Source organism: Hibiscus syriacus, unplaced genomic scaffold, assembly GCF_006381635.1.
Source record: "Hibiscus syriacus cultivar Baekdansim isolate YM2019G1 unplaced genomic scaffold, ASM638163v2 tig00111832_pilon, whole genome shotgun sequence".
Taxonomy (NCBI): domain Eukaryota; kingdom Viridiplantae; phylum Streptophyta; class Magnoliopsida; order Malvales; family Malvaceae; genus Hibiscus; species Hibiscus syriacus.
In genome coordinates, this window is record NW_024063190.1 from 349,465 (window position 1) to 375,900 (window position 26,436).

Consider the following 26,436-nt stretch of genomic DNA (forward strand, 5'->3'; position numbering starts at 1 on the left):
TATAATTTTGATACATAATACGCATGTCATTTTTTTCATATACAAATTCACATACACACACATCGTATAATTTACACATTAAAAATTAATTGAATTTTATATCACAAGTGATATCAAATAGGTCAAAAAATTATCAAATGTATATTTTATAAAACAATACTTTCATTATTTTTATTAAAAATAAAATTATTTTTTTGAAAATTACTCGTACAGATTTTTGCCACTAGTTTTAATATTATGATAAATGAATATTTACGAAGGTGTCCTTCCACCATTCACCATTTTTTTTGTTCACATTTTAACCAGGTTTTATTCTTTCAAAACAAACGGGGTTAACTGAGACACGTTGACTCGTCCGAACCGATGACGGCATCAGCATCCCACCATGTATCCACGTCGGAATCCGTTACGTTCCTTAATGGCGAGCTCGCCTTCCTCATATCACCGACCGTTAACTTCCCCGTGACGTCACCCCTGACGTAAACCTTATCGACGCCGTTAGCATTGACCGCTGAGATTTTCTCCATTGGTTTTTTGGGGCTCCATTCTGTGAGAATCGCCGGTTGCCGGCAATGAAGGCGCGTGTCCCATGCACTGACAGCGATTCTTCCAGTCGAAGAATCTGCGACGGCGGATACGACAACAGCTGGCAACGACGACGACGGCGCTGAAACCGCCTGAAACTCGCTCTTACCCCCGCAAATCGTCCCGATTTTCGTCTCCTTGTTAACGTCGTAAACGTTCAGAACGTTATCGCTTTCATCGAGGTCAAAACGGAACCCTAATCCGAGATTATCCCAGAGCTTCACCACGCTTTTACCGGTGGTTAGCTCTTCAGCCCAAGAAAATAGATCGCCGATGCTGCTTCTCCTCTTCCGTAGCGCGAAACGATCGTTCCTCCACTGATCGTCGATGAAATGACCCGACCCCCTAACTCGAAAATCCTCATCGACTTGTCGCCAGTTCTGAGAAGTGGAGGGCTCATCATATTCTCCTTCGTCGTCCGATGATGAACAAGAGGAACTGTCCGTGTCAGTATCGAATTCCGTTCCGTAAAGAAGGGGTTGATTCGGTAAAGAATGGTTTCGTCGGAACCTGATTATCAAAACCTTGAGCCTATTGATTAAGGTAGATAAGGAGGCCAGTAGGGCAAGAATCAAGGCTCCCCATTTCCAAAAATGGAAAGATTGAATCCCAGAAAGAGCGTAAATTTGGGAAAGAAAAGATGGGTTGTTTAGCGAGGTTATGCTAGCTTCAAAATCGCTGATTCTGTTGATAACTGAGATTTCCATGGTTGAATATCCAAACAATGCCTTATGTTCGATCCCAATCTAGCTAATCTAAAAGGGAAACAGATCAATGGTACCAAAACTTTAAATAAAGGGCTGCCAGAGTTTTGCAGAGTGAACGAGAAGATAAGAAGAGAAGGTTTGAGACGGCGGGTAAGCTGGGGATTTAAAGGCAAAAGAAAGGAGAATAAAAAAACAAAAAACAAATTGCCGTGCTGAGGTGGCAAATAATAATTGGCTAGTGGTGCAGAACATGTGGGACCACGTCGGATTGAGATGGGATGGACGAGTCAGCAACGCAGAGGCCTAACGTTGGTGTTTTTATTCATAAAATGGCTTTTTGATGAGGTGGAGATGAGTTTGAAAATTTATATCATGGACCATTCTAGTTTTAGTCATGGTCAAATTAATACAAGTATTTCATTTCATCATTTTTATGTTATTTTTTTAAAAATATATAAAATAATTAATAATAAATTATAGATTTTTAATAATATTCCAATACTACTTTAATATTTTAATAAAATTTAGTGATTAATAATATTTTCTAATCGTTCAAAAAATAATAATTATTTTGTAATTTTTAAATTCAGAGAGTAATTCATGGAAAAAGCTACATCTTGGAAAGTATTTAAACCTCTGAGGTTTAATAAGATCGGTTAATATAATTAATTCAATTAAAAACTTTAATGTTAAAAAAGAATCAAACTAGTAACATGGAGTTTAGCTTGATTGCGGTGGGTCAATGGTTTGGGTTTTGGTGGTGCTCGGTAGAGTGACGGAAGTTAGCGGTGGACTGAAGTCAAGGTTCGGCATGGGTATCCGAGTATTGGGATTGCTCCAACTGTGTTTCCATTCCATCTCTATTTTGTTCACATTTGTTTGTTGGAAAATTTTGTTCGTGTGTTTGCAGCGAAGAACGTTTTACACGCTACTCTTCTTTCGCGGGCTTTGACTAACCATGAGATGTGCGAATGGTTCACGTGCTGCCACAACTTATGTACTCCTCCGCTAATTACATACCAAACCTTGTTATGGGTGGTCACCAAACCTCTTAACATCTTCTACACCTTACCCGCGTTCTTATTCTGCTCACGTTTTCTGAAAAGTTTATTTCAACATTTGAGTCTATTGTTTTCTCCACTATAATATTTTCGTATCAATTTAGTCCATCATTCTAAACCTTAAATCTTAAATCTTAAATTATAAACCCTAAATTCTAGATCTTAAACCCTAACTTAATCCGTAAACAATAACAAATATTTTACATATATATATAATTAAATAACTTCGAGCTAAATTGATTCGAAAATACCATATGAACAAACATGATATAATTAAATTAGGTTTACTACATTGACAAAAGGTAGTCCTTAAGCCTTTTTAAAATTATAAATGAATTTTGATGAACTAAGTAGTATAATATGAATTTTTTGATTATATATATATATATATATATATATATATTATTTTTTATACAATTAACACAATACATCACTGTCATGTACACACATCTCGTTTAGATTATTCTTGCTGGTCAAGTCCAAATTATTTTTAAAAATAAACGTTTATAAATAATAAATCAAATGGCATTCTTGCTGGTCAAACCTAAATTATTTTTTAAAAATAAACGTTTATAATTAATAAATCAAATGTTAGAGGTCAAATTGAAAGAAAATAAAAACTTCTCAAAATTGTCCTTTCCTTAGTATAATATATATTCCGTTATTTAATAAACATGAAATGGATACATTATTTTTCTCATTTTTGAACTCCTCACCATTTACATTTGAAGGGGAAAAAAACTTTATTACCGAAAATTTAAAAAGAAATCTGATATTTGAGTTTGAAAGGAAATTTAATATAAATCAACTAAACGTGTTAAATAAATCAATTAAAAAGGTAAATCCAACCATATGGAAAGGAAAATGAATATTTATGCTGCCAGGGCATCTCGCGGACTCCAAATATCCAAATCAAGCCCCCTTTCCCATTTTTACTCGGATCAAAGCATGCCTTTTATCGAGTAAATACCAGGCAATGCCGACCAATGCCCCAGTAACATGCAAACTAGGCATCTTCAGCTTCACCCACCTGTCTCTAAGATGCCCTGCATTTTCTCACAGTAAAGGTTGCAGTTGTCTCAATAATGTAAAGACACTAAAATGTTGATCCTAATAATTTTAAATCTAAAATGAATATCTTTCGTAACCGGTTTTCATCCGGGCACGAAATTTTTAACTTGACGGGAAAAATAACACGAATAAATAAATGATTTTATTTAAAAAAATATTTTGGGAGTCACCATTGACCTTTTGGGTTAGGTAGGTCAAATACCTAAAAACAATCTTTTAAAATAGTTTTGAATAAAACATAATTTAAAAGATAAAACTGATCTACATATAACCAAAAAATTTTAATAAAAAAAGATTCGTGGTCGATTACGTTTAGGGAATGATTATCACCCCTATAATGCCCAAAATTTGGTACTCATTAATTATAATTTGTCTCTATTATTATAAATTTAAATATTCAAAAATATATTTAATCTATAATTATGTCATTTCAAATTTACTAGTATAATTATAAGGAAATTTATTAATTTTTATATAAATAAGATATTTATTTATTTAGAAATATCAGAAAAGAACTTCTAGGTGCTTTAAGACATCTCTTTTCTTCGATATTAAAAAATAAATATAAATAAAATATTTCTTAAAAATAATATATTTTATAGGGTAGAAATATCAGAAAACGAACTTCTAGGTGCTTTAAGACAGTCATTTTCTTTAATATTATTAAAATAGGATTATTATTATTATTCTATATAAAAAATAATTCATATAAAGATTTTAATAAAAAGAAAAATAAAATAAATAATTATTTATTATATATATATTTGTAATAATAATACTACTAATAATAATATATTACAAATAAACATATAGAATTAAATCAACAACTAAAATAAATGAAATTAAAACTATATAAAAATGATTAATAATTTAAAACTAATGACTAAATTAGAATATATTAAAAATAAATATCTAATTCGTAATTAATTATTTAAAATTTCAGTGGCTAAACATGCTATTCTACCCCTTTATTAATTTAGTGACTAGATTAAAATTATATCAAATTCGTATATCAAATTAAAAGAAATTAAAACATGTTATTCGGGGTTTAAAATATTAATTAATAAAATTATGAGGGCTAAATCAGTTATTTTACCTAAAATATATATAAGTAAATCAATGACTAAATTATAATGAATAAAAATTAATAGATCGAATTATAATATATATAACAATATGCTATAATGATCAAATTGCAAGTTTTCAAAGTTACAGTGTCCGCGGGAATAGCTTATCCATGTACGAAATTACACAAAGGCCCTCACCAAAACTACGTCGTTTTGGTGAGGGTATTTATACCCCATTATAACCGGCCCTCCGGGCCAATTCCTCATTTCTCTCTTTTCTTTTCTCTCTCTAAACTGAGAGAGTTTAAACTCTCTCTCGCTTCTCTCTAAAACTGAGAGAGAGAGCCCCATCCGGCAGCCCTACGTCGTCGCAAAATTCACTGCCGGCCACCGTTTCCGGTGGTCGGAAAACACCAAAATTTCCCAAACCCTAGATCCAAAGACCCTATACTCAATTCGAACCTCATTTTACCCTAAAAAGCCATAGATTTTCCTAAATCTAAGAAAATACCTTCGTTATTTTCAGTTTTCCGGCGACGTTTGAGGTTCTCCAGTAAGCTTTTCTTCTTCTATCCTTTTTCTTTTCTTTGGTTTTGTTTATTTTTGTTGCTGTGTTGTTGGTTCCCTGGTTACCCTCTCTCTGTCTTCTCTTTGCAGGTTTGGTTGATGGCTTTATAGCCATCAACGACGCTCGTCTTGGACCGGGTAAAAGGGTTGTATTGTGGTGAGTCACCAAACTATAGTGGTGACTCACCGTAGCCCTCAATATGGACGGTCCTCTTCAATTCTTCTGGAGGCTTCGTGTCAGAGACTGAGCGGCGTGGAACGGTGGCGGTAGAGATAGCAAAAGCGGTGGCTGGGACGTGGCCCTATGGTATCATACCTTAGGTTTTGCATCTGGAAGTATCTGGGACTGTTGGATCTAAACCAGATCCAACGACTGAGATTGAGGCGGCAGGAGAAGCTGAAAACCCTAATCTAGTTTAGGGTTTTATTATTGGGCCTGTTGGGTCTTTTGTAACTGGGCCGGTCCAGTCTTGATTGAGCCTGTAATAACATTTGTAAATAATTATTTATTTTATAATAATAGTAATAATAATAATAATAATAGTAATTAAAGGAAAAAAAACAAGTATCTTCAATATCCGATTATAAGCAGCATAGGTTTTCGTAACGGAGCATAAAGCAAATTCCATGATGTATTTTGGTTGACCCTCTCAAATTTTATGCTTTTTAGTTAAATGTGTGTTAATTCCTAGTCAAACTATGATACTCTCCCAGCATTCCCTGCGATGGCTCAATGCTGAGGTAATTTAAAATGTCAAACCAATACACAGGGTTCAAACCCTAGTTACCCCTTGGAACCTATTTTTACCATTCTAAAAGCAATCTACTACCATACTAAAGGGCACACTACATTACAAACTCATAAGATGCAACAAGAACACGACCACCTTGGGCGCTAATAACATGTTAAACATTTAACCTAAAACCGACGGGCTATATATGGAGAGTCTAAGACCATAGAACACCTAATGCGAGTAACCAACGTGAGATAACACCACTCAACACCAACTAATGAAGGAAAATAATCATTTAAAGACATGCTGTAGAAAATACAAAACTTTTTGATCATGGTGCCAAGATTCCTGCAATTTCAGATATATCTTCTAGAAAAGAAGGAAATATCCACTAGTATTTCAGCATGAAAGAACGCTGGAGATTCATGTATAACTAAATGACCTGCAAAAGACTATTAAGATATGTAATTGATCTAACATTTTCTTGATCCATACGAGTACAGTTAACCGATTTCAGTTACTTTGGTTTGATTTTACATAACTCTAATAATCAAACACAAGTGAAAAGAACGTTGCAACCTAGAGATGAGGAAAATGACAACTCCCAACTGAGTGCAGTTTTATGAAAATATGCAATCGATTATAAGCATGGGAAGAAGAATTTATCCTAAAATCTGAAGAAAAAAAATAACTCTGGTAACTTCTTTTGCTGGTCTAGATGATCCACATGTAGCCTGACATTTGATGCAGCAGCAATCCATAAACTGTGGTCAACCCCGGCATACACATTAGCAACTATGTCAAACAGTGTTTCTGCTCCATTTTCTATCGCTTCCAAAAATGCTTGTTTCTCTGCTCCTTCGGTTCCTGATTAGAAGGAATCTCTCTATTAAAAATTCTATGTTGTTTGCAATTCCATGATGCTAGAGAATCAAATTATCCAACAAAAAAAATGAGCTTTTTATATATATAGGGATGGGCATGGGTTGGGTTTGGGCCGGGTTTCAACCAACCCGAAAAATTTTACACCCTTCACCCGACCCCACCCAAAAATATATACCCTCTACCCGATCCGAACCTGACCCGATTTTTGGTGATAAAATCTGAACATGATCTGACCCGACCCGAAATAATAATAAAAATATTATATTTATTCAATAAAAAAATGATTTTAATTGAAAAAAATAATATATAGAGTGGTATTATTGCAATTATTTTTAAATATATAAGGTAAAATTATTTTTTTGGGTCAGGTCGGATATTTTTAACCCTAAATCCGAATCTAACCCGACCCGAACATCACCTTTAAAAAATCCCGACCCAACCCTATATTTTTTTTAAAACCCCAACCCGGTCGGATCGGAACCCGTCGAGTTCGGGTCCCATGCCCATCCTATATATATATAAGATAACTATCAGCCTAACTTGTCATTGTCAACATTGCCTAACTTTGTCTAAGTACCTATGAAAGGTATCACAAAAATAAAACAAAGAACTTGAAAAAGATATTCTGAGACGAGAAATGCTAATTGTCAATTGTTTTGATAAAATGAGATTGCTTCATACTTGAGATATCCACAAAGCATGTTCTTTGGCCAAAGGTATGTGGTGAAAGCTCCAAAAAATTACAAGTTGTTTGGAAGTATTCCTGCATAAAATGTAGAAATTTCATTCTCAACAATGTTGTACAAGGCTCAAGTAACTAGAAGAGAAAACTTATTAGCCTAAAACACTAAAGCAACTCCCGGACTGTTATACATTTCTTAAGTCCTTATCGTTCCATTTGTACCCGAATAAGTTCCTGTTTCAAGCAAAAGATCGATTTATATTCAAGGCTTATTGTTCCAATTTCTCATTAAGTATTTATATTCAACACTCATATCCAGCACATAATCGGACATAAATATGGGGTTTATGATTCTCTAAATATATGGAAAAACTTGTAAAAGATTGAGTATACTTGTATACGATGTTCATAGTCGAGTCCATGTACCAAGGTATTTGGTACAGATCAAAAGGTTAAGGGTTTATCAATATAGATGTAAAGGTTAGGGCCTTATTTAGGCGCAGAAAGTTGAACCCAACTGATTAAGTTTTGATGTTAAAAGAAGCAAAACAGCAGTAATTTCTGCAAGAATACATTTACTAGGTGCCAAGATCAACTTTGTTATGGTCTTGTTTCAGAAAGTAAAATTCTCCGCAACTATAACACACCCCGTATACCTTTTATGTTCCCCCATAACGTATAACTTCAAATACAATTGAAGGAAAACTTCAGCTAATGTTTAGTTAAACAGTAGGAAACAAAAAATAAATCAGTAGAAAACACTGAAATATGATAGATAAAGCTTATTGATTTGCCATTGAACCAGAATGCCAAAAAAATCACTAGGGCTTTCAAATATGCTTACAGTCATGTTTCCACCAGACGTAATGTCCAGAGCAGCACTTCCTTGACTGTGACAAATCCACAGGCGTATTAGCAAGGGAGTTCCATGAAGAAAATAAGAACTAAGAGAAAAACCTATGATATTAGTTTAGGTTCAGAATCAAGTCATTTTGCATGTATTAACACCAACTTCTGCAACCCCTTGTAGAATAGGAACATAAGCGGATGATAGTTAAATCCTTTAAAAGCTACAGACCAATCTCAAACCATAGCCATTAATCATTTTAGATTCATAGGATTGGATGGGCTTTAAGTCACACACCCACACCATAAAGTTCACACCCAGCTTGACGGAACTACTCTGTTCATTAACCAAGATTTCTTCTTTTTATTTCTTAAATGAGTGTTTTCATGTGTTTGTGATGTTTAAACAACAATGTCAGTAATTTCATGATTTCTCACTCCAACACCACAATGTTAGAACTTCAGGCCTTTCAAATTGAATGATGGCAAGAGGTTCAACCTTAGTTTAATCAACAAGTAGATAAACCTTCCTTTCCACCAAAGTATATATATGCGAACACTCATCTCACTAATGTCAATATTCATATCTGAATGCGAACAGTAGAATTTTGTAAGTCAAACTTTTCATGCACAAACAAATAAAGAATATTTTTTTTAGATTCTTTTATTTATACTATCCTGTTATTCAAGAGTTTTGGACAACAAATCTTACCCCACACAGTGATCGCCCACAATTAATGAGTTAGTACTAACATCAAGCAATGCCACATGGCCATCTGTGTGTCCCTGAATTAAGAAGAATGTTTTTCTTAGATCCAGATAAAACAGAAAGTTGCACATAAGATATCGAAAAAAATAGTGATCACAAATAACTGTATTATTAAATGCACATATAATCATTTAACGGGGTTTACATAAACACAACCTAGCCAAGTACTCCACGATTATATATTCTTATTATTCTGTTTTCCAAATGCCATATTAGTTGATAAGCACCTCCATAATTGAGCAGTATTAATAAAGAAGCTCGTTATTTTAAGTTGTAACAATGTACTCTAATCTACATGAGGATATCAATGAAGATTTTCCATAAATGCCATTCAAAGTTACCATATCACAACATGAGGATCAGTAATACACAAGGTAACTTCCAAGGAAATTACTATATAACAACTTCAAAAATGTGTTACATGTTTTTCTTCCTATCTTGCGGTCTTGCTGTTGCACTGCGAATTCAGATAGTTGCCCACCGGCTGGCTTTATAGTATAGGTGGTCTATGAGCTTCGAGTTTTATGGGGTTAACTTTTTACAAGGACGTCGTGTGTCGTTGTTTGCCATTACCTAGGGTTAGTGAGGTTTTTTAATGAGACCATGCATGTTTTTCATTGATATTAATAAAACTTATTACCTTTCAAAAAAAAAAAATAACAGAAAGTACAAATTGTAAGAGATAAAAAGTTAAAAGAGAAATACTGGAGCAAAAATGACGGTCAATCTCTGACCACCAACCAAAATGTCTTCTCCTCCAGAAACTTGTTGCGGAAGACGGCTATCGGATAGAACAAAAATGTAACTGATAATTTAATAAAATAAAAATTGAAGATAAAAGAGACAAAAAATTTACGTGGAAAACCCCTAAATAATATAGGGTAAAAACTACGGGTAACGGTAGAAGAATTTCACTATGAGAAAAATAGGAATTACAACCTCTCTCAATCTACCAAGGAGAAAACAATGATAATTCTCTCTTGATAAAAAGGAGAAAATAACTCTCAAGAAACTCTCTAAATTCTCTCTAGTATTGGAAGAAAGCTAGAATGCTTTAGGATGGTTTTGAAGCTAAATGAGCTAGGGTATTTATAGTTGAAGCTTTAAGGACTAATTTGTAAATACCCTAAAGTACAATGACTAAAATTAAACTTTTACCATTGTCAAAAAATCAACAAAAAATAACCCATTTTTTGGTGCATTTAATTATTTGCACTTTCGGTGGAAATGTGCAGCCAATTTGGACTTTGGAATTTCAACAATCTCCCACTTGAAGATTAGATTGGAACAATCATATCTTCACACCATTCTTTCTACCTTTTACCTTCACGTTGCTTACGTTTCTGACATGCCACAGGAGGATTGACACCAGGTAAATTTATCAGCATTGATTGCCTTCGTCATGAAATCTGCTATGTTGTCTTTGGTATGGATCTTCTGCATATCTACCGTTCCTTCTTCCACCTTTTCACGAATGAAATGGTACTGAACTCGTATGTGCTTTGTCCTTGAATGAAATGTTGGATTCCTTGCTAGATGCAAGGCGCTTTGACTGTCACAAAATAGAGAGACATACTCTTGATTGTGCCCAAGCTCCTTCAATAACATCTTCAACCAAATTGCTTCTTTACTGGCTTGTGTAGCTGCTACATATTCTGCTTCTGTTGTGGATGTAGCCACAACTGACTGCAACTTAGAAACCCAGCTTACAGCTCCATCAACAACTTTGAACACATATCCTGTTGTAGATTTGCTTTTATCCAAATCCCCTGCATAGTCAGAATCTACATACCCATTGATTAGTAAGTTTGATCCTCCGTAACATAATGCAACATTTGAGGTCCCTTTGATGTATCTCAGGATCCTCTTTACTGTATTCCAATGTTCTTTGCCTGGATTCGCCATGTACCGACTAACCACTCTCACTGCTTGTGCAATGTCTGGTCTTGTGCATATCATAGAGAACATTAAACTTCCCACTGCTGATGCATACGGTACTCGAGACATCTCCATCCTCTCTTTTTCACTGCTAGGACTCATAATGGAGGATAATTTGAAGTTAATAGGAAGAGGGGTAGAAATTGGCTAACAATCTTTCATGCTGAATCGTGACAAGATCTTCTTCAAGTAATTCTTTTGTGAAAGCCAAATCTTCCTATTACTTCTGTCTCGGTGAATTTGCATCCCTAGAATCTTGTTTGCTGATCCTAAGTCCTTCATTTCAAATTCACTAGCCAGTTGTGCCTTCAATTCTTCAATATGATCTTTGTTGGGTTCTGCAACCAACTTGTCATCCACATACAACAGCAATATAATAAAATTGTTATCACCAGACCTCTTGAAATAAGCACAAGGGTCTGCATTAAGTCTGTTGTATCCAAGGCACATAATGAAGGAATCAAATCTCTTATACCAACACCTCGGTGCCTGCTTTAGACCGTACAGAGATTTGTTCAACCTGCAAACCAAGTTCTTCTTTTCTTTTTCTTCAAAACCTTCAGGCTGGAGCATATAAATTTCTTCTTCAAGATTTCCATGAAGAAAAGCTGTTTTAACATCTAGCTGCTCTAGATGTAAGTCCAATGTAGCACACATTACCAAAACTACTCGAACTGTTGTTAGTCGAACCACAGGAGAAAATATTTCATTGAAATCAATACATTCTTTTTGAGCATATCCTTTGACCACCAGTCTTGCACGATACCTCTCCACTTGATCGTCACCATTTCGCTTGATTTTGAAAACACATTTGTTACCAATTGGATTCCTTCCTTGTGGTAGTGGTACAAGGTCCCATGTATTATTTTTATGAAGGGCTTCAATTTCTTTTTGCATCGCCATCATCCATGGTGAAGCAACTGAGCTGTTCATTGCCTCCTCGTATGTTGATGGCTCACCGTCCTCTGTTAAAAGGCAGTATGCAACATTTCCTTCTATAACATAATCTGAGTGCCAATTAGGATGTCTTCTCACACGATCTGATTGACGAGTTGTTGGAGCTTCAGAACTCTCTGGTTCTTGTTCATCATGTGCTGGTTTTGCTTCAGAAGAATCTCCTTCTTCAACCTCATTTTCCACATGTATCTGTGTAGTCTCTGACTTTTCAATGCTATTATCTTCTTCTTTTCTTTGTAGTTTATCTTCTACAAAGATAATATCCATGCTGATGATCACTTTGCGGGCAGTGGGATCCCACAAGCGATACCCTTTGACTCCATCAGCACCAAGAATTTGCATTTCCTGGATTTTGGATCCAACTTTGAGATTTCTTGGGAGTTGTACATCACGTACACAATACTTCCAAATACATGGAGGTTTGAATAATCAGCTGGTTTACCAGTTCACATCTCCATTGGTATCTTCAGCTCTATTGCAGTTGATGGAGCTCGATTCACCGAATAACAGGCGATATTGACTGCTTCTGCCCAGAATGATTTTTCTAGGCCTGCATCCCTCAACATTGCTCTTATTCTTTCTAACAAGGTTTTGTTCATCCGCTCTGCCACTCCATTTTGTTGAGGAGTGTTCGCCACTGTGAACTGTCTTTTGATGCCTTCTTTCCTGCAAAAGTCATCAAATTTTTCGCTTGTATATTCTCCCCCATTATCTGTTCTGAAACACTTGATCTTATTTTCAGAATCAAGTTCCACCTGCGGTTTGAAGTTTTTGAAAGTTGAAAAAATATCTGACTTCTTCTTAATAGGATACACCCAACATCTCTTGGAGTAGTCATCAATAAATTAGACAAAGTATTTTGCTCCACCTAGGGATGTAACTGGTGCTTGCCATACGTCAGAGTGAACCAATTCTAGAACAATTTTACCTCTAGAATTTGACGTGTTGAATTTCAACCGGTGCTGCTTACTTGTTATGCAATGCTCACACAAAGTAAGTGATACCTTTGTTAAGCCTGAAAGTAGCTTTTTCTCCATAAGGACTTTCATTCCTTGTTCTGACATGTGTCCAAGTTTCTGATGCCATAGCATTGCAGAATCTGAACTACATGAGGCAACAGAGGCTTCTGCTTCTAGCAAAGTCTCTCCCTTCAGTATGTACAAGTTTGCTGCTATCTTTTCGCCTTTCAGCACCACAAGCACTCCACGGAACACCTTCATGATTCATTTCCATGTTTCAATCTTGCTTGCATTATTATCCAACAATCTGTAGGATAATAAATTTTTCTTCAGGCCTTTCACGTGCCGCACATCTCGAACAACTTTAATTGTTCCATCATACATCTTCAATTTGATGGTTCCCACGCCAATGATCTCTAAGGCATGATCATTGCAACTATACACAGATCCTCCTACAATTTGTTGTCATCTGTGAAATCCACTGGCCTTTCACTGATAGCTGCTAGACAACCGTCTTTCCTCAAGATAGTCCCCATCTTCAATTTCCACAATGAGAAATTTCTCCCATTGAATTTTTCAATATCAAATTTCGTTGCCATAGCTTCTTTTACGGATAGCTCATAATATTTCACTATCGTGAATAGTTCTCTGCAACCTTAAAAAAATGGGTAATAACTTCTTATTTTCTTATGTTGGAGGATCCACCTTTTGGTGGCAACCACAAAGACAATAAGCAGATATTACACACTCAAATCTGGCTCTGATACCAATTATTGCGGAAGACGGCTACCGGATAGAGCAAAAATGTAACTGATAATTTAATAAAATAAAAATTGAAGATAAAAGAGACATAAATTTTACGTGGAAAACCCCTAAATAATATAGGGTAAAAACCACAGACAACGGTAGAAGAATTTCACTATGAGAAAAATAGGAATTACAACCTCTCTCGATCTACCAAGGAGAAAACAATGATAATTCTCTCTTGATAAAAAGGAGAAAACAACTCTCAAGAAACTCTGTAAATTCTCTCTAGTATTGGAAGAAAGCTAGAATGCTTTGGGATGGTTTTGAAGCTAAATGAGCTAGGGTATTTATAGTTGAAGCTTTAAGGACTAATTTGTAAATATCCTAAAGTACAATGACTAAAATTGAGCTTTTACCATTGCCAAAAAATCAACAAAAAAACAACCCATTTTTCGGTGCATTTAATTATTTGCACTTTCGGTGGAAATGTGCAGCCAATTTGGACTTTGGAATTTTAACAAAACTGAGGTATAGCCAAGAGACCAGTCACCTGTCAACACATGACCACAACCAATCCATGATCTTGACAGAGAATCGTGAAGTAAGTCAAGGTTCTGAGTGATATAATTATACGTATGACAAGTTATTCAAGTTATTTAATGGGGTATATACTTATTTCAATCATTCAATGAACCATAAGGCTTGGATGGGGAATTTACCTGCCTCGCATGGTAAAAAAGGGAAAACATGTTTAGTAGCCTTTTGTTTTTCTATTAATAGCTGAATTAAAGTGAATTTAGAGTTGGGTCTCCCTTTCCAATTAGTGTAATTAGCAGCTAGGCTATTGAAAGAAAATGATAAGAATTCAAACATAAACACCATTTCTGACCTTTTCCAATGCGACGCATAGTGTTTTCATGTGCAAGCAGTGTAGCATTAGGATTGCATTTTTGGATAACAGAAAGACCCGAAGAAAACCATCAGTCAGTATATAGTATAGAAATTTTAACCATAAATATAAAACTAAGAGCATGCTATTTGAGAAGAAACAATCTCAGTTGGCATGAAAATGGTAATGAATAGCCTTAGTTGATTGTATAACATTATGAAATAACATGTAAATATGGTTCCAAATACATCCTTTTTTAATAAATAGTGAAGTCAGCAGCTTGTTTTCATGTACCAGCAAGTTAAATATAGGGAATTCCTATAAACACCTGTCCTTGCCAATGCATAGACAATAAGCACAATTGCATGAAGATTACAATATAATAAGCACACTTACATGATCAATTTATCTAGTGTTCACTACCAATACATTATTACATGGACAATATGAACATATGCACATTTTCTTTAATTGAACCCGATTTTGGTATATCAGAAAGCGAGTAAAGCATAATATCACCAATTGAAATTTGAAAACATCTCTTTCAAAGAAAAAGAAATTTGAAAATATCAAATGTTTATATCAAAAGCAACCAAGCTCAATAGGAGAATACTAACCTAAAACATATGCAGTTCATAAGATATTCGATATGCACAAGAAAATAACCAAAATCTGATTAAACATAAAAAAACCAAAAACCAAAATGACAATATCCCACAGATATTAAAAACAGCCTAATGGTCACCAAGACCAAAGTTCGATCCCAGAAAAACATAAAAACTAGACCTCTAAGTTCAACTCCAAGTCCTAAGAACCACACCTCAAAGCGTAAACATCCTTGTTAATCAGCTCAACGGAAGGATGTGGAGGAGATGGAAAGAAGTGAGCAGTGAGACAATCCATGTCACAACGTAATACTAAAAGGTCATCCCCCAGCATATTAAAACGAGCATCCATGGAAAGAAGCGCTCATCCATTCAAGTGTGCTACAATACGATGAACTTGAGCATCGCAGGAGTGTTGAAGAAACCAAAGAGGATGAACGATATACCACCAGAAATAGTATCAACCGTATAAGCATGAAGTGCTTTGCTGGGTGGTGGAGCATCACCTTCTACTCCAATGCAACAAATCATCACGTGTTGGTGTTTGGAATTTATAGTTTAAAATGTTATTAAATGTTTTTAAATCAAAAACATGATCACGGTGATGATGGGTAACAAAAACAATCAACTTTTTTTGGCAAGGAAGCTACAATTTGCTTGAGCTGGTCAAACAAAACAGTTGTGTCAATATCAAGTGAAAAGAACAGAGCCAGAGAACAAAAGATCACATAATCACTAAGGTGTTTTAAAAAACTATTTTATTAAGCTAAACAAAGTTTCACACCTTTAGATGTGATTGTCTTATAAAGAACCAAGACTATTTAAGGTAATCTTAGTACATCCCATTTTTCAGGGGGTTTGTCAACAACACCCTTTCAAAATAATATCAATTAAATTGTTGTATTATGAATAATATTGTTTGTTATATTAGGTAATATTTTAAAAAAAGTTAAAGGAGAAAAATGATTTTAAACATTAGGAAATGATTTTCAGAAAAAATATATATACTGTAATTCATATTTCATTATTTAATTTCCGAAATATGTTTTATGAACCAAATGGATATTGAAATTTTTTGGACGTTTTGGACTTTAAGTTACCCGATTAACCTTTTTGTCTTGTGCAATGAACATATGACTGAACCCTTTTCAACTGGCAAACTGGAAGCATCACTTTAGTTTTCTCTACTAAATCCGCAAAGGCAAGACTTGGATGCTAATGAGTAATTGTCACTATTACTATCTGCTTATAGAATTTCAACCTACTAAATTTTGTAATTTGTGTGTGTTTATCAGCTGGGAATGGCCTGTGCATTGGAAACGCTGTGCGGACAGGCTTATGGAGCTCAACAATACCGAAAAGTGGGAATCCATACCTACACTGCTATATTTTGTTTGATCTTAGTATGCATCCCTCTGTCTCCCCTATGGCTATACATGGGAAGGCTGCTTATTTTCAGTGGTCAAGATCCCTTAATCTCACACGAAGCCAGTAAATTCGTTCGGTGGCTTATCCCGGCACTATTCGCCTATGCTGCTTTTCAGCCACTTGTTCGCTACTTTCAGACACAAAGTTTGATCACTCCCTTGCTCATATGCTTTTGTATCAGTCTTTTAGTACATATACCTCTATGTTGGGCTCTAGTCTTCAAGTTTGGGTTAGACACTATAGGAGGAGCATTAGCCATTAGCATCTCAAGCTGGTTGAATGTGATCTTCCTTGCACTTTACATGTGGCACTCTCCGACCTGTATGAAAACTCGTGTCCCCATTACGATGGAACTATTCCAAGGAATTACGAAATTCTTTCTATTCGCTATCCCTTCTGCTGTTATGATCTGGAATGTTATCTCCCCTTCTTCTCACCTCAATATATATACCTATGCTGTTGAAGAACCTTAATGTGTTCCTTGTTCAAACAATTGCAGCCTTGAATGGTGGTTGGTGGTCATTTGAGCTACTTATCCTGCTTTCTGGCCTTTTACCAAATCCTCATCTGGAAATATCCGTCCTGTCTGTATGGTATGTTTATTTGCTTTTGTTTTGGATCGATGCATCATATTGTAATTTTTCTACTAATAAGTTTTTCTACTTTCCCAAGCAGTCTCAACACCATCTCAACACTTTATGCAATACCATATGGACTTGGTGCTGCAACAAGGTATGTCCTGATATGCATGCACATGCCTACAATGTAATTCTTCACTGACTAAAATTGCAGCTTTTTCAAACCAAGTTAATTTAACCAAGAATCTTTTCCAATTCGAATATATAGTACTAGAGTTTACTAGAGTTTCGAACGAACTAGGAGCAGGGAGACCCCAAGCAGCGCATGTAGCGGTGTATGCTGATATGGCTCTTGCAGTTTTAGAGACCCTTATAGTTTCCAGATCCCTGTTTGCAAACCGACGCGTTTTTCGGTTATTTTTACAGCATTGAGAAGGAAGTGGTGGATTATGTGACAACCATGACTCCCTTGGTTTGTGTGTCTGTTATTCTTGACAGCTTACAGGGGGTTCTTATAGGTTAAACACTTAAACTCGTTATCTTCTTGGTGAAGAATTAAAATATATTTCCAAGGAGATGAATGTTAATAGTGGTAGTCTTATAAATGGTTACATGCTTTGGATCAGGTGTTGCAAGGGGATATGGATGGCAGCATGTAGGAGCTTATGTTAACCTTGCAGCATTTTATCTTGTCGGAATACCTGTCCCCGCCACCCTTGCCTTCTGGCTACAGTTGAAAGGGGTCGGCCTGTGGGTCGGTATACAGTCCGGTTCTCTGACCCAAACAATCCTGCTCGCCATTGTTACAAGTTGCATAAACTGGAAAAACAGGTTTGTCATCCATTCTCGAAATCTTATGTAATACCGCAATTTAGCTTGATGTTAATGTTCATGCCAAGGTTTAGATGGGAGAAACTGCATTGAGTGGACTAATCTTAACAACTTCAACTAGTAATATTTGGTATAAAGAAATGTTGTTCTCCCTAAAGTATACGGATTCGAGCAACTGCGTTTGTAGAATATATGCACATTATCAATAGGCTAAGAATTCTAAACATATACTACCTTATAATAATCTCTTATACTTTATTTTCTGGATTGTGCCAAAACTGCAGGCAAGTGAAGCAAGGGAAAGGCTGTTCCAAAGCTCTTCAAATGAGAGACTGTTTTGAAACACATTTTATTACCAAAAGATTCGTATTAATAGCATTACCGTCTGAAGGTTTTTGGAAATTTCATATTAGACACCATATATTATTAGATTTATAAATTAATGAGTGGGAATACATATACATTTGCACATCATAGTAGTAGGATTGAAACAATTGCCTAACCTATTAAGAAAGGACTGCTATCAAAAGAATTAGAATTTGAGGGACAAGGTTGCAAATACTATTACTATAAGCTGAAAAGCTATGCCACTTTAACTCAACTAGGACGTTTACCTTCCATGGCATCCTTTTTATTGCGGCAACTCGAGAATATGGAACCTGCATGAACCGAAATGCCTTCACTCAGAGTAAGGTCCACTTGGCACACGCCACATGTGAATATACCCGATGTCGTTTGCCCCACCCACTCATCGTTTCCTAGTCTGCGATAATACATGAAAACGGTGTATTTTATTTCAAATATTTGGATCCGACACTCACATCTGAGGTCGGGTATTATAGATTATTTTAACGATTGTGTTTTGGTGGCAAAGACGACAGTAGAGAAGGTGTTCGTTTGATCATTTGATGTCTAATGCTAGTGCTAAGTGCTAACCTTTCAGCAAGCATTGCTGAGCCTTCTTCAAACAACTCTTCTACTGTACCAACAGCTGAAAGCTTCTTTGCTAATTTATTGGCGGAATCATGAGACTTGCTTCGGAATAAAAAAGCTCTCAGTTTATTTGGCTTTTTGGGAAGAGGAGAAGGCGGTGGTGGATTTTCAGGGGGAATTATGTCAACAACGATGCAAGTTGTGTCATCCTTTAACCCTCGTGACCTTAATGCTTCCTAAACAAAAAATGATATTAGGAAAACAGGAAAAAGGGCAGGTCTAAAACAAGGGTAAGAAAGGAGAAACTGCATGACAATGAATTTTGAATCACCTTAACAACTTGTCTAGCGGCAAGTTCAGCCGGTAATCCATGACAAGATTTAGCAACCATTTCCGATGATAAGGCGTCCCAAATGCCATCCGAAGCAATTATAAGCCTCCCGCCAGCCTTTGACAGCTTTTTTAAACAATAAGAAACATCAAACAATTTCATTTACAAACTTTAAATGTGTTAGAAAGTGACAGTAACATTGACAACAACATAGCAAAAGGTCCAAGAAGCTTACCTTTACTTGCTTTACATATGGTACGGGAACTATAAACTCTCCAACATCCATATCTCCTATTGACCTAGAAAGGCATAAACCTCCCGGCCAACATCGAAGAGGACCAATCTGTCACAATCCGGAAAAAAGTTGCATAAAATCCCGTACATGTTATTAGGAGAGAAGAAAACAAAGTTAAAGAGGCTATAAAAAACCGACCTCAGCACCACCAGCAATGCTAAGCCTCCCAACTTCACCTCCGCTACCAGTTACGCGTTCCCTCCTGAAGTAATCAAAGTACGGCACCAATTAAGTATTCTGTTCCCAAATTGGAAGAAAGGAGATCTATTGAGATAAAGACACACTCTTCGACGTTGTCTTCAAGTCTGTGATCAACGGTTAAGGTGGAGATTCCACCACCCTGGGTATCTAAAATACAACGAGAATCCCCAACGGAAGCAACAGTCACCGTCCACGCATCAACTATAACGAATGTAGCAGTAGTACCCGATGTTTCTCCTGCAGACAATTCAATACCAGTGTTAGATAGAATCGGTCAATGTATGAATTCAAAAACAACACTAAGACCAAAGAAGGCCAAAGTTCCATGCCTCTACTCTGGAATTCCTTGTCGGTCTTCACAAATCCGGCAACTAATGCTCGAGGCAAAGCTTGAAACCACTCCTCCCGTCCAAGGCCACGAGGAACAGCACTCAGTACATGATTCAAAAGATGCTCCATCGTATAAATCGCTGCAGCATTACCATTGTGCCCATCGAAGATCTGAAGGCAGAAGACAATAGTTGCAACAATTCATTTGAAAATGTATAACATCCTACCAGTCCCTAAGCTAGTCAATCTTGCATATTAGCTAAAAATATTGATCAGACATAGAAACTGCGAATGAAAAGATCGATTACCGCGAAAACCGAGAAGGTAGACGAAGGATTGCCGGGTACTCGATGACAATCCGTTTTAACCAAGAAATAATCTTCTCCTTTCCTAGACTGAGCCGAGTGGCCGTATCGCACACTCGGCCTCTCCATCTTCTCGTTCTTCATCTCCCTGCTTATCAATGCTGCCAGAGGCACCAGCTCATGACCACGACGCCTGCCTTCTCTAGATGCCATAGCCCACCACTCCAAGGTTAATGCTCCCCAAACTCAACAACCCATTAAAGCTAATCAAATCACAAATTCACAAAGAACAATATCCCTACAAATCTCAAAACAACAAGCTTCCTTCTTCCGAATCACTTAATTCTAAAAGAAGAAAAGAAAAGAAAATGTCAGCACAAGATCCGGTGAAAGCAACAAATCCACACCCAAAATGCAGATCATTAAGCAGAAATAAAGACACTTAATATTCCTAAATACCAGCGAAGAATGTTTGGTTTTGCGTTTCGTACAAAACTCAAAATGCAGATCTGGTTGCTACACTATGCAAACAAAAAAAAAAACAATGAAGAAGAAATAAATCTAACTCTGGAAACTCGACGCGTTTTCGGTGACAAGGCAATGAACTGTCGTATATCCCATTAATCTAAAAACCAAACCCTCATTAAAAAAATTAGTTTTAGTTATCAAAGAGAGCAAGGCATTTGTATTTTTTAAATTAATAATTTTAAAAAACGATGCTTGGGATTTGATTATTATGAGAAAGAAGAAAGAAGGAAGCCAACCCCGGGTCGGCGAAAAAAAATGGACAGCTTTCTTCCACAAAGAAAGCAGAACAGAAAGTGGGGTTTGCTGACGATAAAGCAATCTGCCGACAAAGCCACATTCTGTTTCGGTTGAGAGTCGGTTTCAACAAGCAAATCAGCTGTTTTAATCTTTGTCAGAAAAACCAATCCTTTTCTGGTTTAACACTGAAAACCAGCTTCAACGAGTTCAGAAAAATTCATTCATGTAGTAGTACCATAAAACTAGAATCTTTGCAAAGATTGTCTTCTGTTTGTCCTAGATTCCTTCCCCCAGTAGATCTGGGTTTTCTCTTACCCAAATTTACTACTTTTAAAGTTAAATGGCGATAGGTAAAAAAAATGTTATTGGGTCTGAGTTTGGATAATTATATTTATAAGGGGTAAGTTGTCAATTTAGATATATCATATAAAAATGTTAAAACTCATTTAAGATATAATAAAGATAAATATGAAAATATTTGATTGTATCTATAAGTAATTCATAACAATAAATTAAAATATTGAAAGACTATCAATAATTATAAATCAGAGTCGAATGTCATGAGAAAACTAATTCCAAATACAAATTGTATATTTAAATTCCAAATACAAATTGTATATTTAAATTCAATATAAAAATTTAAAATACGAGAGAACAAGACAATAACAAACAAGCTTCATCTAGATCAATATGTAACGCCCTGAAATAGGGTTAGGAATTTTGAGTTATGCGAATGAGTTTTAGAATTATTTTCCTTTAGTATATGAAGTTTTGGACCCAAGTAGATTTGATTTGGGCTTGATATTAACCCACCAAGCTTGAAAAGTGTTGATTTTAATCATGCATCAAATGAAGGAGAACTAGTGAAGTAATTAACCTTATTTTTGAAACAAAGGTTGAATCCCATTAATTAGGAATGATCTCAAGTCTGATTTTTGCTATCTCCTTTTCTTCAACAATGCTTTGTTTTCTTTCTTTTTACTCTTTGCTTTCATTTCTCTTCAAAAACCAAACAAAGTTAGGAGCTTTAAGAAATTCAAGCCTCCATTGTGAATTCTAAGGTAAGATTCACCATCCTTATCCTTCAAGCTTTCATTCAAACCCACTATGGTAAGTTCTGGCCAAGTTTCACAAAAACGAGTTTAGTGGGGGTTTATGAGATTCTAAGTTTTGGTTCATTTTGTGGGATGTAACCCCCCAGACCCGGTCTGTAAGTTAGACTCAAACCTAAGTGGTCACATATCCCATTCAGAGGTTTTTTTTATATAACTTATAGAACATTAAATATAGTACAAAACAAAATATTAATAATACAGATATGTCTAAAACGATATCAAATAATGTCACCAAACATAACTGAAAAACATATAGAAATATATGTTCGTACAAAATAAGTAGTAGATTTCCCCTGATGCCAAATCTGCTAGCTTACGGTCTGCTGTTATCTGAAAAAGTTAAAAACTATAGAATGAGCTAAAAAGCCCAGTGTGCTCTAAACAGTGCATAAAAACATACGAATAAAATATTCCAATAAAATCGGTTATCAAACATATTTTAAAATATGATCATTATTTCCATATAATCACTCATGTTTCTATCTTTTATATATTTTCCCGAAACATACACCCACCTGCACACCAGTAAGGACTTACCCTAAGCACGAAACTGAGGAGCCTGCAGTAATAACGTCTCCATCCAGTCGCTTTCATCACTACAATGTGTAGGTTCCTCAGAACCATATACCCACCTGCACACCAGTAAAGACTTACCCTAAGCACATATCAAAGGAGTCTGCAGTAATAACTTCCCCATCCAGTCACTCCACTCACTACAATGTGTAGGTTCCCCAGAACCATACACCCACCTGCACACCAGTAAGGACTTACCCTGAGCACACAGCAAAGGAGCCTGAAATACTTTCCTTAATAATATCCCAGTAACAGAAATAAACATGTATGTATTTAAGTGAAATAAATATTAATTCATTAAAACATGAAAATAGTTCATGCTCATAAATCATATGCAGAAAATACATAAACCATACATCAGATCAGTAATATCCGGTAAATCAGGTGTCGGTAACCAATATTCATAAAACATGTATCATGTTGTAATAATATTCAACATCATCATAAATTTGAAACCATTTATATGATAGTTTAAAACAGTAAGATAACACTGTCAGTAAACACACCTGTAACAGTCTGAGAAATCAGATAGGGAAGCTTATTGGTGGGTTTGTCGATCACGCTCAGCTGCAGCGCTAGATCCTACGAATTGGAAAAATCCATATTGGAAACCTAATATAAATAATCTAAATATTATTTAAATAATATACGAAAAACTACGATAATTCTCGTAGTACGCGGTTTAGGCTGATCTAACGAACGGACAACATCAGACCTAACTGATCCTTGCTTAAGTGAAACACGAGTACCTTAATAATATATATATATATATTTTAAATCAATTCCTTAACCAAATCTCAAATAAATAATCAAAATATTAAAATATTAAGCATTTTGGGTTTACAAGCTCGATTCGGGAATTTCGAGTTAGAATTTGGCAAAACGAACTTCGGAATCAGATTCAGGACGTCGAAAAACATAAAGTATAACTTTCCGAAAATTTGAATTCTTGGTCAAAATCAAAGTCAACGGGTTTGACTGACGATTCAGACACTTTAGGTTTTGAATTTTGTGAAACCCCCAAAAACGGATTCGAAACGTCAAAAACTGTCAGGATAGATATTCTCGGAAAAGATTAACGGCTGTTTAATAGCCGGTCAAAGACGATCAAAGTTCTGGTCAAAGGTGGACAACAAACTGTCAATCATTTTATAGAAATAGCACCCTTTTTAAAATAATTATCAAAATAATACCTTTTCGAATTAAATCCCTAAAATAGCACTTTTTGAATTAAATTCCTAAAATAGCACCTTTTCCGAATAAATTCCCAAAATAGCACCATTTTTGAATTAATTCCCAAAATAACATCATTTCGAATTAATTCCTCGAATATCAATTTTTTTCGAAAAAATTACCAAAATAACACCCATTTCGAATTAATTCCTAGAATAACACAAAATCGAATTAATTCCTAGAATATCACCCGTAAACGATCAACGGTCGGGTCGGGTAACCGGTCGGGTCGGGTCGGTTCAGACCGGTCAAACCGGTTTTCCAGTTATGCACTCGCCCTGCGGCGGCGCGTGTGACGCGTGGGACCTCCTCCGGGGCTGTAAAAATCACGGAAAATTTTCTAAAAATTATTTTGAGCGATTTCGAGATACTTACAAAGATCGGTTCAAATTTTTGAACGGCGGAGAACTCGATTTCATCAAATCGGAAACTTTAACCGCTTCACCTCCCCATGCGCCGCCGTCGAAGGAGACAGAGGATGACACCGGCGGACTCGGAACGGCACAAGGAACACGATGGTGCGGGAGGTGTCGTAAAATGAGCAACGATCGGCGATGAATTTATGATTTTCTAGGCGATTAAGCTAAAAAAACGTTTATGCTTTGACTTGAAATTCACGGAGTTTGGCAGCGTTTCGCTTCAATTAATTTAAGGGGATTGTTCTTGACTCGATAACGAACACGATGATACTTTCAAAACGACGATCGGAATTCGGACGGCGTCGAGATCGTCGTCGGAAGTTGAGGTTGGGTGAAGGAATTTGGGAGGAATTGGTTTCTGATTTCCAAAACCAACTCCAGTAATATACACCAAACTTACCTACTTTTATTGGGCAAATTCAAGGCTTGGTCCCTGAATTTTTTTTAACTCTAAAACAAGCTACAAGTTTTAAAATCTTTCAATTTAGTCTCAAAAAATTTACCAATTTTCACAATTAAAACCTCAATTCCCAATTAAATATTATTTTGAAATTTTCGGGTTGTTACAATTCTCCCCCTCTACAAGAAATTTCGTCCTCGAAATTTACCTTATGAAAACATATGAGGAAATTGAACCTCCATTGTCTCCCAAGTAGCTTCTGAGGGGCTACGATTACTCCACTGAACTTTGACCATTGGAATACGCCTATTCCGAAGAACTCGCTCATCCCTTTCTAAAACCTGAACAGGTTCCTCCTCATATGACAAATCATGTCTCAGCTCTACCTCATCAACCTGAATGATGTGATCTGGATCTGGACGGTATCGCCTCAACATAGATACATGAAAAACATCATGAATACGACTGAGCTGGGAAGGCAACTCAAGCTGATAAGCAACATGTCCAACTTTCTTCATAATACGATACGTCCCAATAAATCGCGGACTCAGTTTACCCTTACGTCCAAATCTCAATACTTTCTTCCATGGAGATACCTTGAGAAAAACCTGATCTCCAACCTCAAACTCGATATCCTTACGTCGCTTATCTGCATATGACTTCTACCTATCAAATGCCTCTCTTAAGCGATCACGGATCAGTCTGACAGTATCTTCAGTCTCTCGAACCAAGTCTGGACCCAAAGTTTTTCTATCATGCAACTCTGTCCAACATATAGGAGTCCAACATCTACGTCCATATAGAGCCTCATACGATGCCGTACGACTACTCGCCTGATAACTATTATTGTAAGCAAACTCAGCTAATGGCAAGAAATCTTCCCAACTACCACGAAAATCAATCACACAACCTCGTAACATATCCTCCAACACCTGAATCACTCGCTCAGACTGTCCATCAGTTTGAGGATGAAAAGCTGTACTGAAATTCAAACGAGTACCCAGAGCCTCGTGCAAAGCTTTCCAGAACCTGGAAGTGAATCTCGGATCTCGATCAGATATGATAGACAACGGAACACCATGAAGTCTAACGATCTCAGAAATGTACAACTTAGCCAGTTTATCCAGAGAATAATTAACCCGAATAGGGATAAAGTGCGCTGACTTGGTGAGTCGATCAACAATCACCCAGATAGAATCCTTTTTGGAAGGAGTTAGAGGAAGACCAGTAACGAAGTCCATCGTAATACGCTCTCATTTCCACTCAGGAATCTTAATTGACTGTAACAATCCAGACGGATACTGGTGCTCTGCCTTAACCTGCTGACAAGTCAAATACCTCGCCACAAAATCTGGTGTCAACAAACGGTCAATCATTTTACAGAAATAACACCCTTTTTAAAATAATTACCAAAATAGCACATTTTCGAATTAAATTCCTAAAATAGCACTTTCGAATTAAATTCCCAAAATAACACCTTTTTCCGAATAAATTCCCAAAATAGCACCATTTTCGAATTAATTCCCAAAATAGCATATTTCCAATTAATTCCCAAAATATCACTTTTTCAAAAAAAAATACCAAAATAACACCCATTTCGAATTAATTCTCAGAATAGCATCAAAATCGA

At 36.0% G+C, this 26,436-nt stretch overlaps 3 protein-coding genes and 1 pseudogene across 3 annotated transcripts; 1 reads left to right on the plus strand and 3 right to left on the minus strand.

Moving 5' to 3' along the window:
- Positions 1 to 142: 142 nt before the first annotated feature.
- Positions 143 to 1,398, minus strand: LOC120171274. Its single transcript, XM_039179002.1, has 2 exons — positions 914 to 1,398; positions 143 to 883 (listed from the first exon to the last, which is right to left on the minus strand). Exons 1-2 carry the CDS (start codon positions 1,290 to 1,292, stop codon positions 333 to 335), a joined length of 930 nt encoding a protein of 309 aa, XP_039034933.1. The 5' UTR covers positions 1,293 to 1,398; the 3' UTR covers positions 143 to 332.
- Positions 1,399 to 6,459: 5,061 nt separating this feature from the next.
- On the minus strand, positions 6,460 to 14,574 carry LOC120171287 (annotated as a pseudogene).
- Positions 14,575 to 16,370: 1,796 nt separating this feature from the next.
- Positions 16,371 to 17,734, plus strand: LOC120171288 (protein DETOXIFICATION 11-like). Its single transcript, XM_039179012.1, has 5 exons — positions 16,371 to 16,818; positions 16,997 to 17,090; positions 17,173 to 17,229; positions 17,502 to 17,583; positions 17,702 to 17,734. Exons 1-5 carry the CDS (start codon positions 16,371 to 16,373, stop codon positions 17,732 to 17,734), a joined length of 714 nt encoding a protein of 237 aa, XP_039034943.1.
- Positions 17,627 to 20,884, minus strand: LOC120171264 (probable protein phosphatase 2C 15). Its single transcript, XM_039178996.1, has 9 exons — positions 20,305 to 20,884; positions 19,996 to 20,167; positions 19,750 to 19,903; positions 19,604 to 19,667; positions 19,406 to 19,513; positions 19,171 to 19,296; positions 18,843 to 19,075; positions 18,521 to 18,669; positions 17,627 to 17,894 (listed from the first exon to the last, which is right to left on the minus strand). Exons 1-9 carry the CDS (start codon positions 20,512 to 20,514, stop codon positions 17,803 to 17,805), a joined length of 1,308 nt encoding a protein of 435 aa, XP_039034927.1. The 5' UTR covers positions 20,515 to 20,884; the 3' UTR covers positions 17,627 to 17,802.
- Positions 20,885 to 26,436: the final 5,552 nt, after the last annotated feature.

What these genes read in the sequence shown, in the direction of transcription:
- LOC120171274 (XM_039179002.1), bottom strand. Translation starts at nt 1,292, where the DNA reads ATGGAAATCTCAGTTATCAACAGAATCAGCGATTTTGAAGCTAGCATA. An exon ending in TAGGGGGTCGGGTCATTTCA is followed by an intron (nt 884 to 913) that starts TCGACGATCAGT and finishes ACGATCGTTTCG; the next exon opens with CGCTACGGAAGAGGAGAAGC.
- LOC120171264 (XM_039178996.1), bottom strand. Translation starts at nt 20,514, where the DNA reads ATGGCATCTAGAGAAGGCAGGCGTCGTGGTCATGAGCTGGTGCCTCTG. An exon ending in CTACCTTCTCGGTTTTCGCG is followed by an intron (nt 20,168 to 20,304) that starts GTAATCGATCTT and finishes TTCTGCCTTCAG; the next exon opens with ATCTTCGATGGGCACAATGG. An exon ending in CTTGAAGACAACGTCGAAGA is followed by an intron (nt 19,668 to 19,749) that starts GTGTGTCTTTAT and finishes TGATTACTTCAG; the next exon opens with GAGGGAACGCGTAACTGGTA.
- LOC120171288 (XM_039179012.1), top strand. Translation starts at nt 16,371, where the DNA reads ATGGCCTGTGCATTGGAAACGCTGTGCGGACAGGCTTATGGAGCTCAA. An exon ending in ATATCCGTCCTGTCTGTATG is followed by an intron (nt 17,091 to 17,172) that starts GTATGTTTATTT and finishes TTTCCCAAGCAG; the next exon opens with TCTCAACACCATCTCAACAC. An exon ending in TTCTTGACAGCTTACAGGGG is followed by an intron (nt 17,584 to 17,701) that starts GTTCTTATAGGT and finishes GCTTTGGATCAG; the next exon opens with GTGTTGCAAGGGGATATGGA.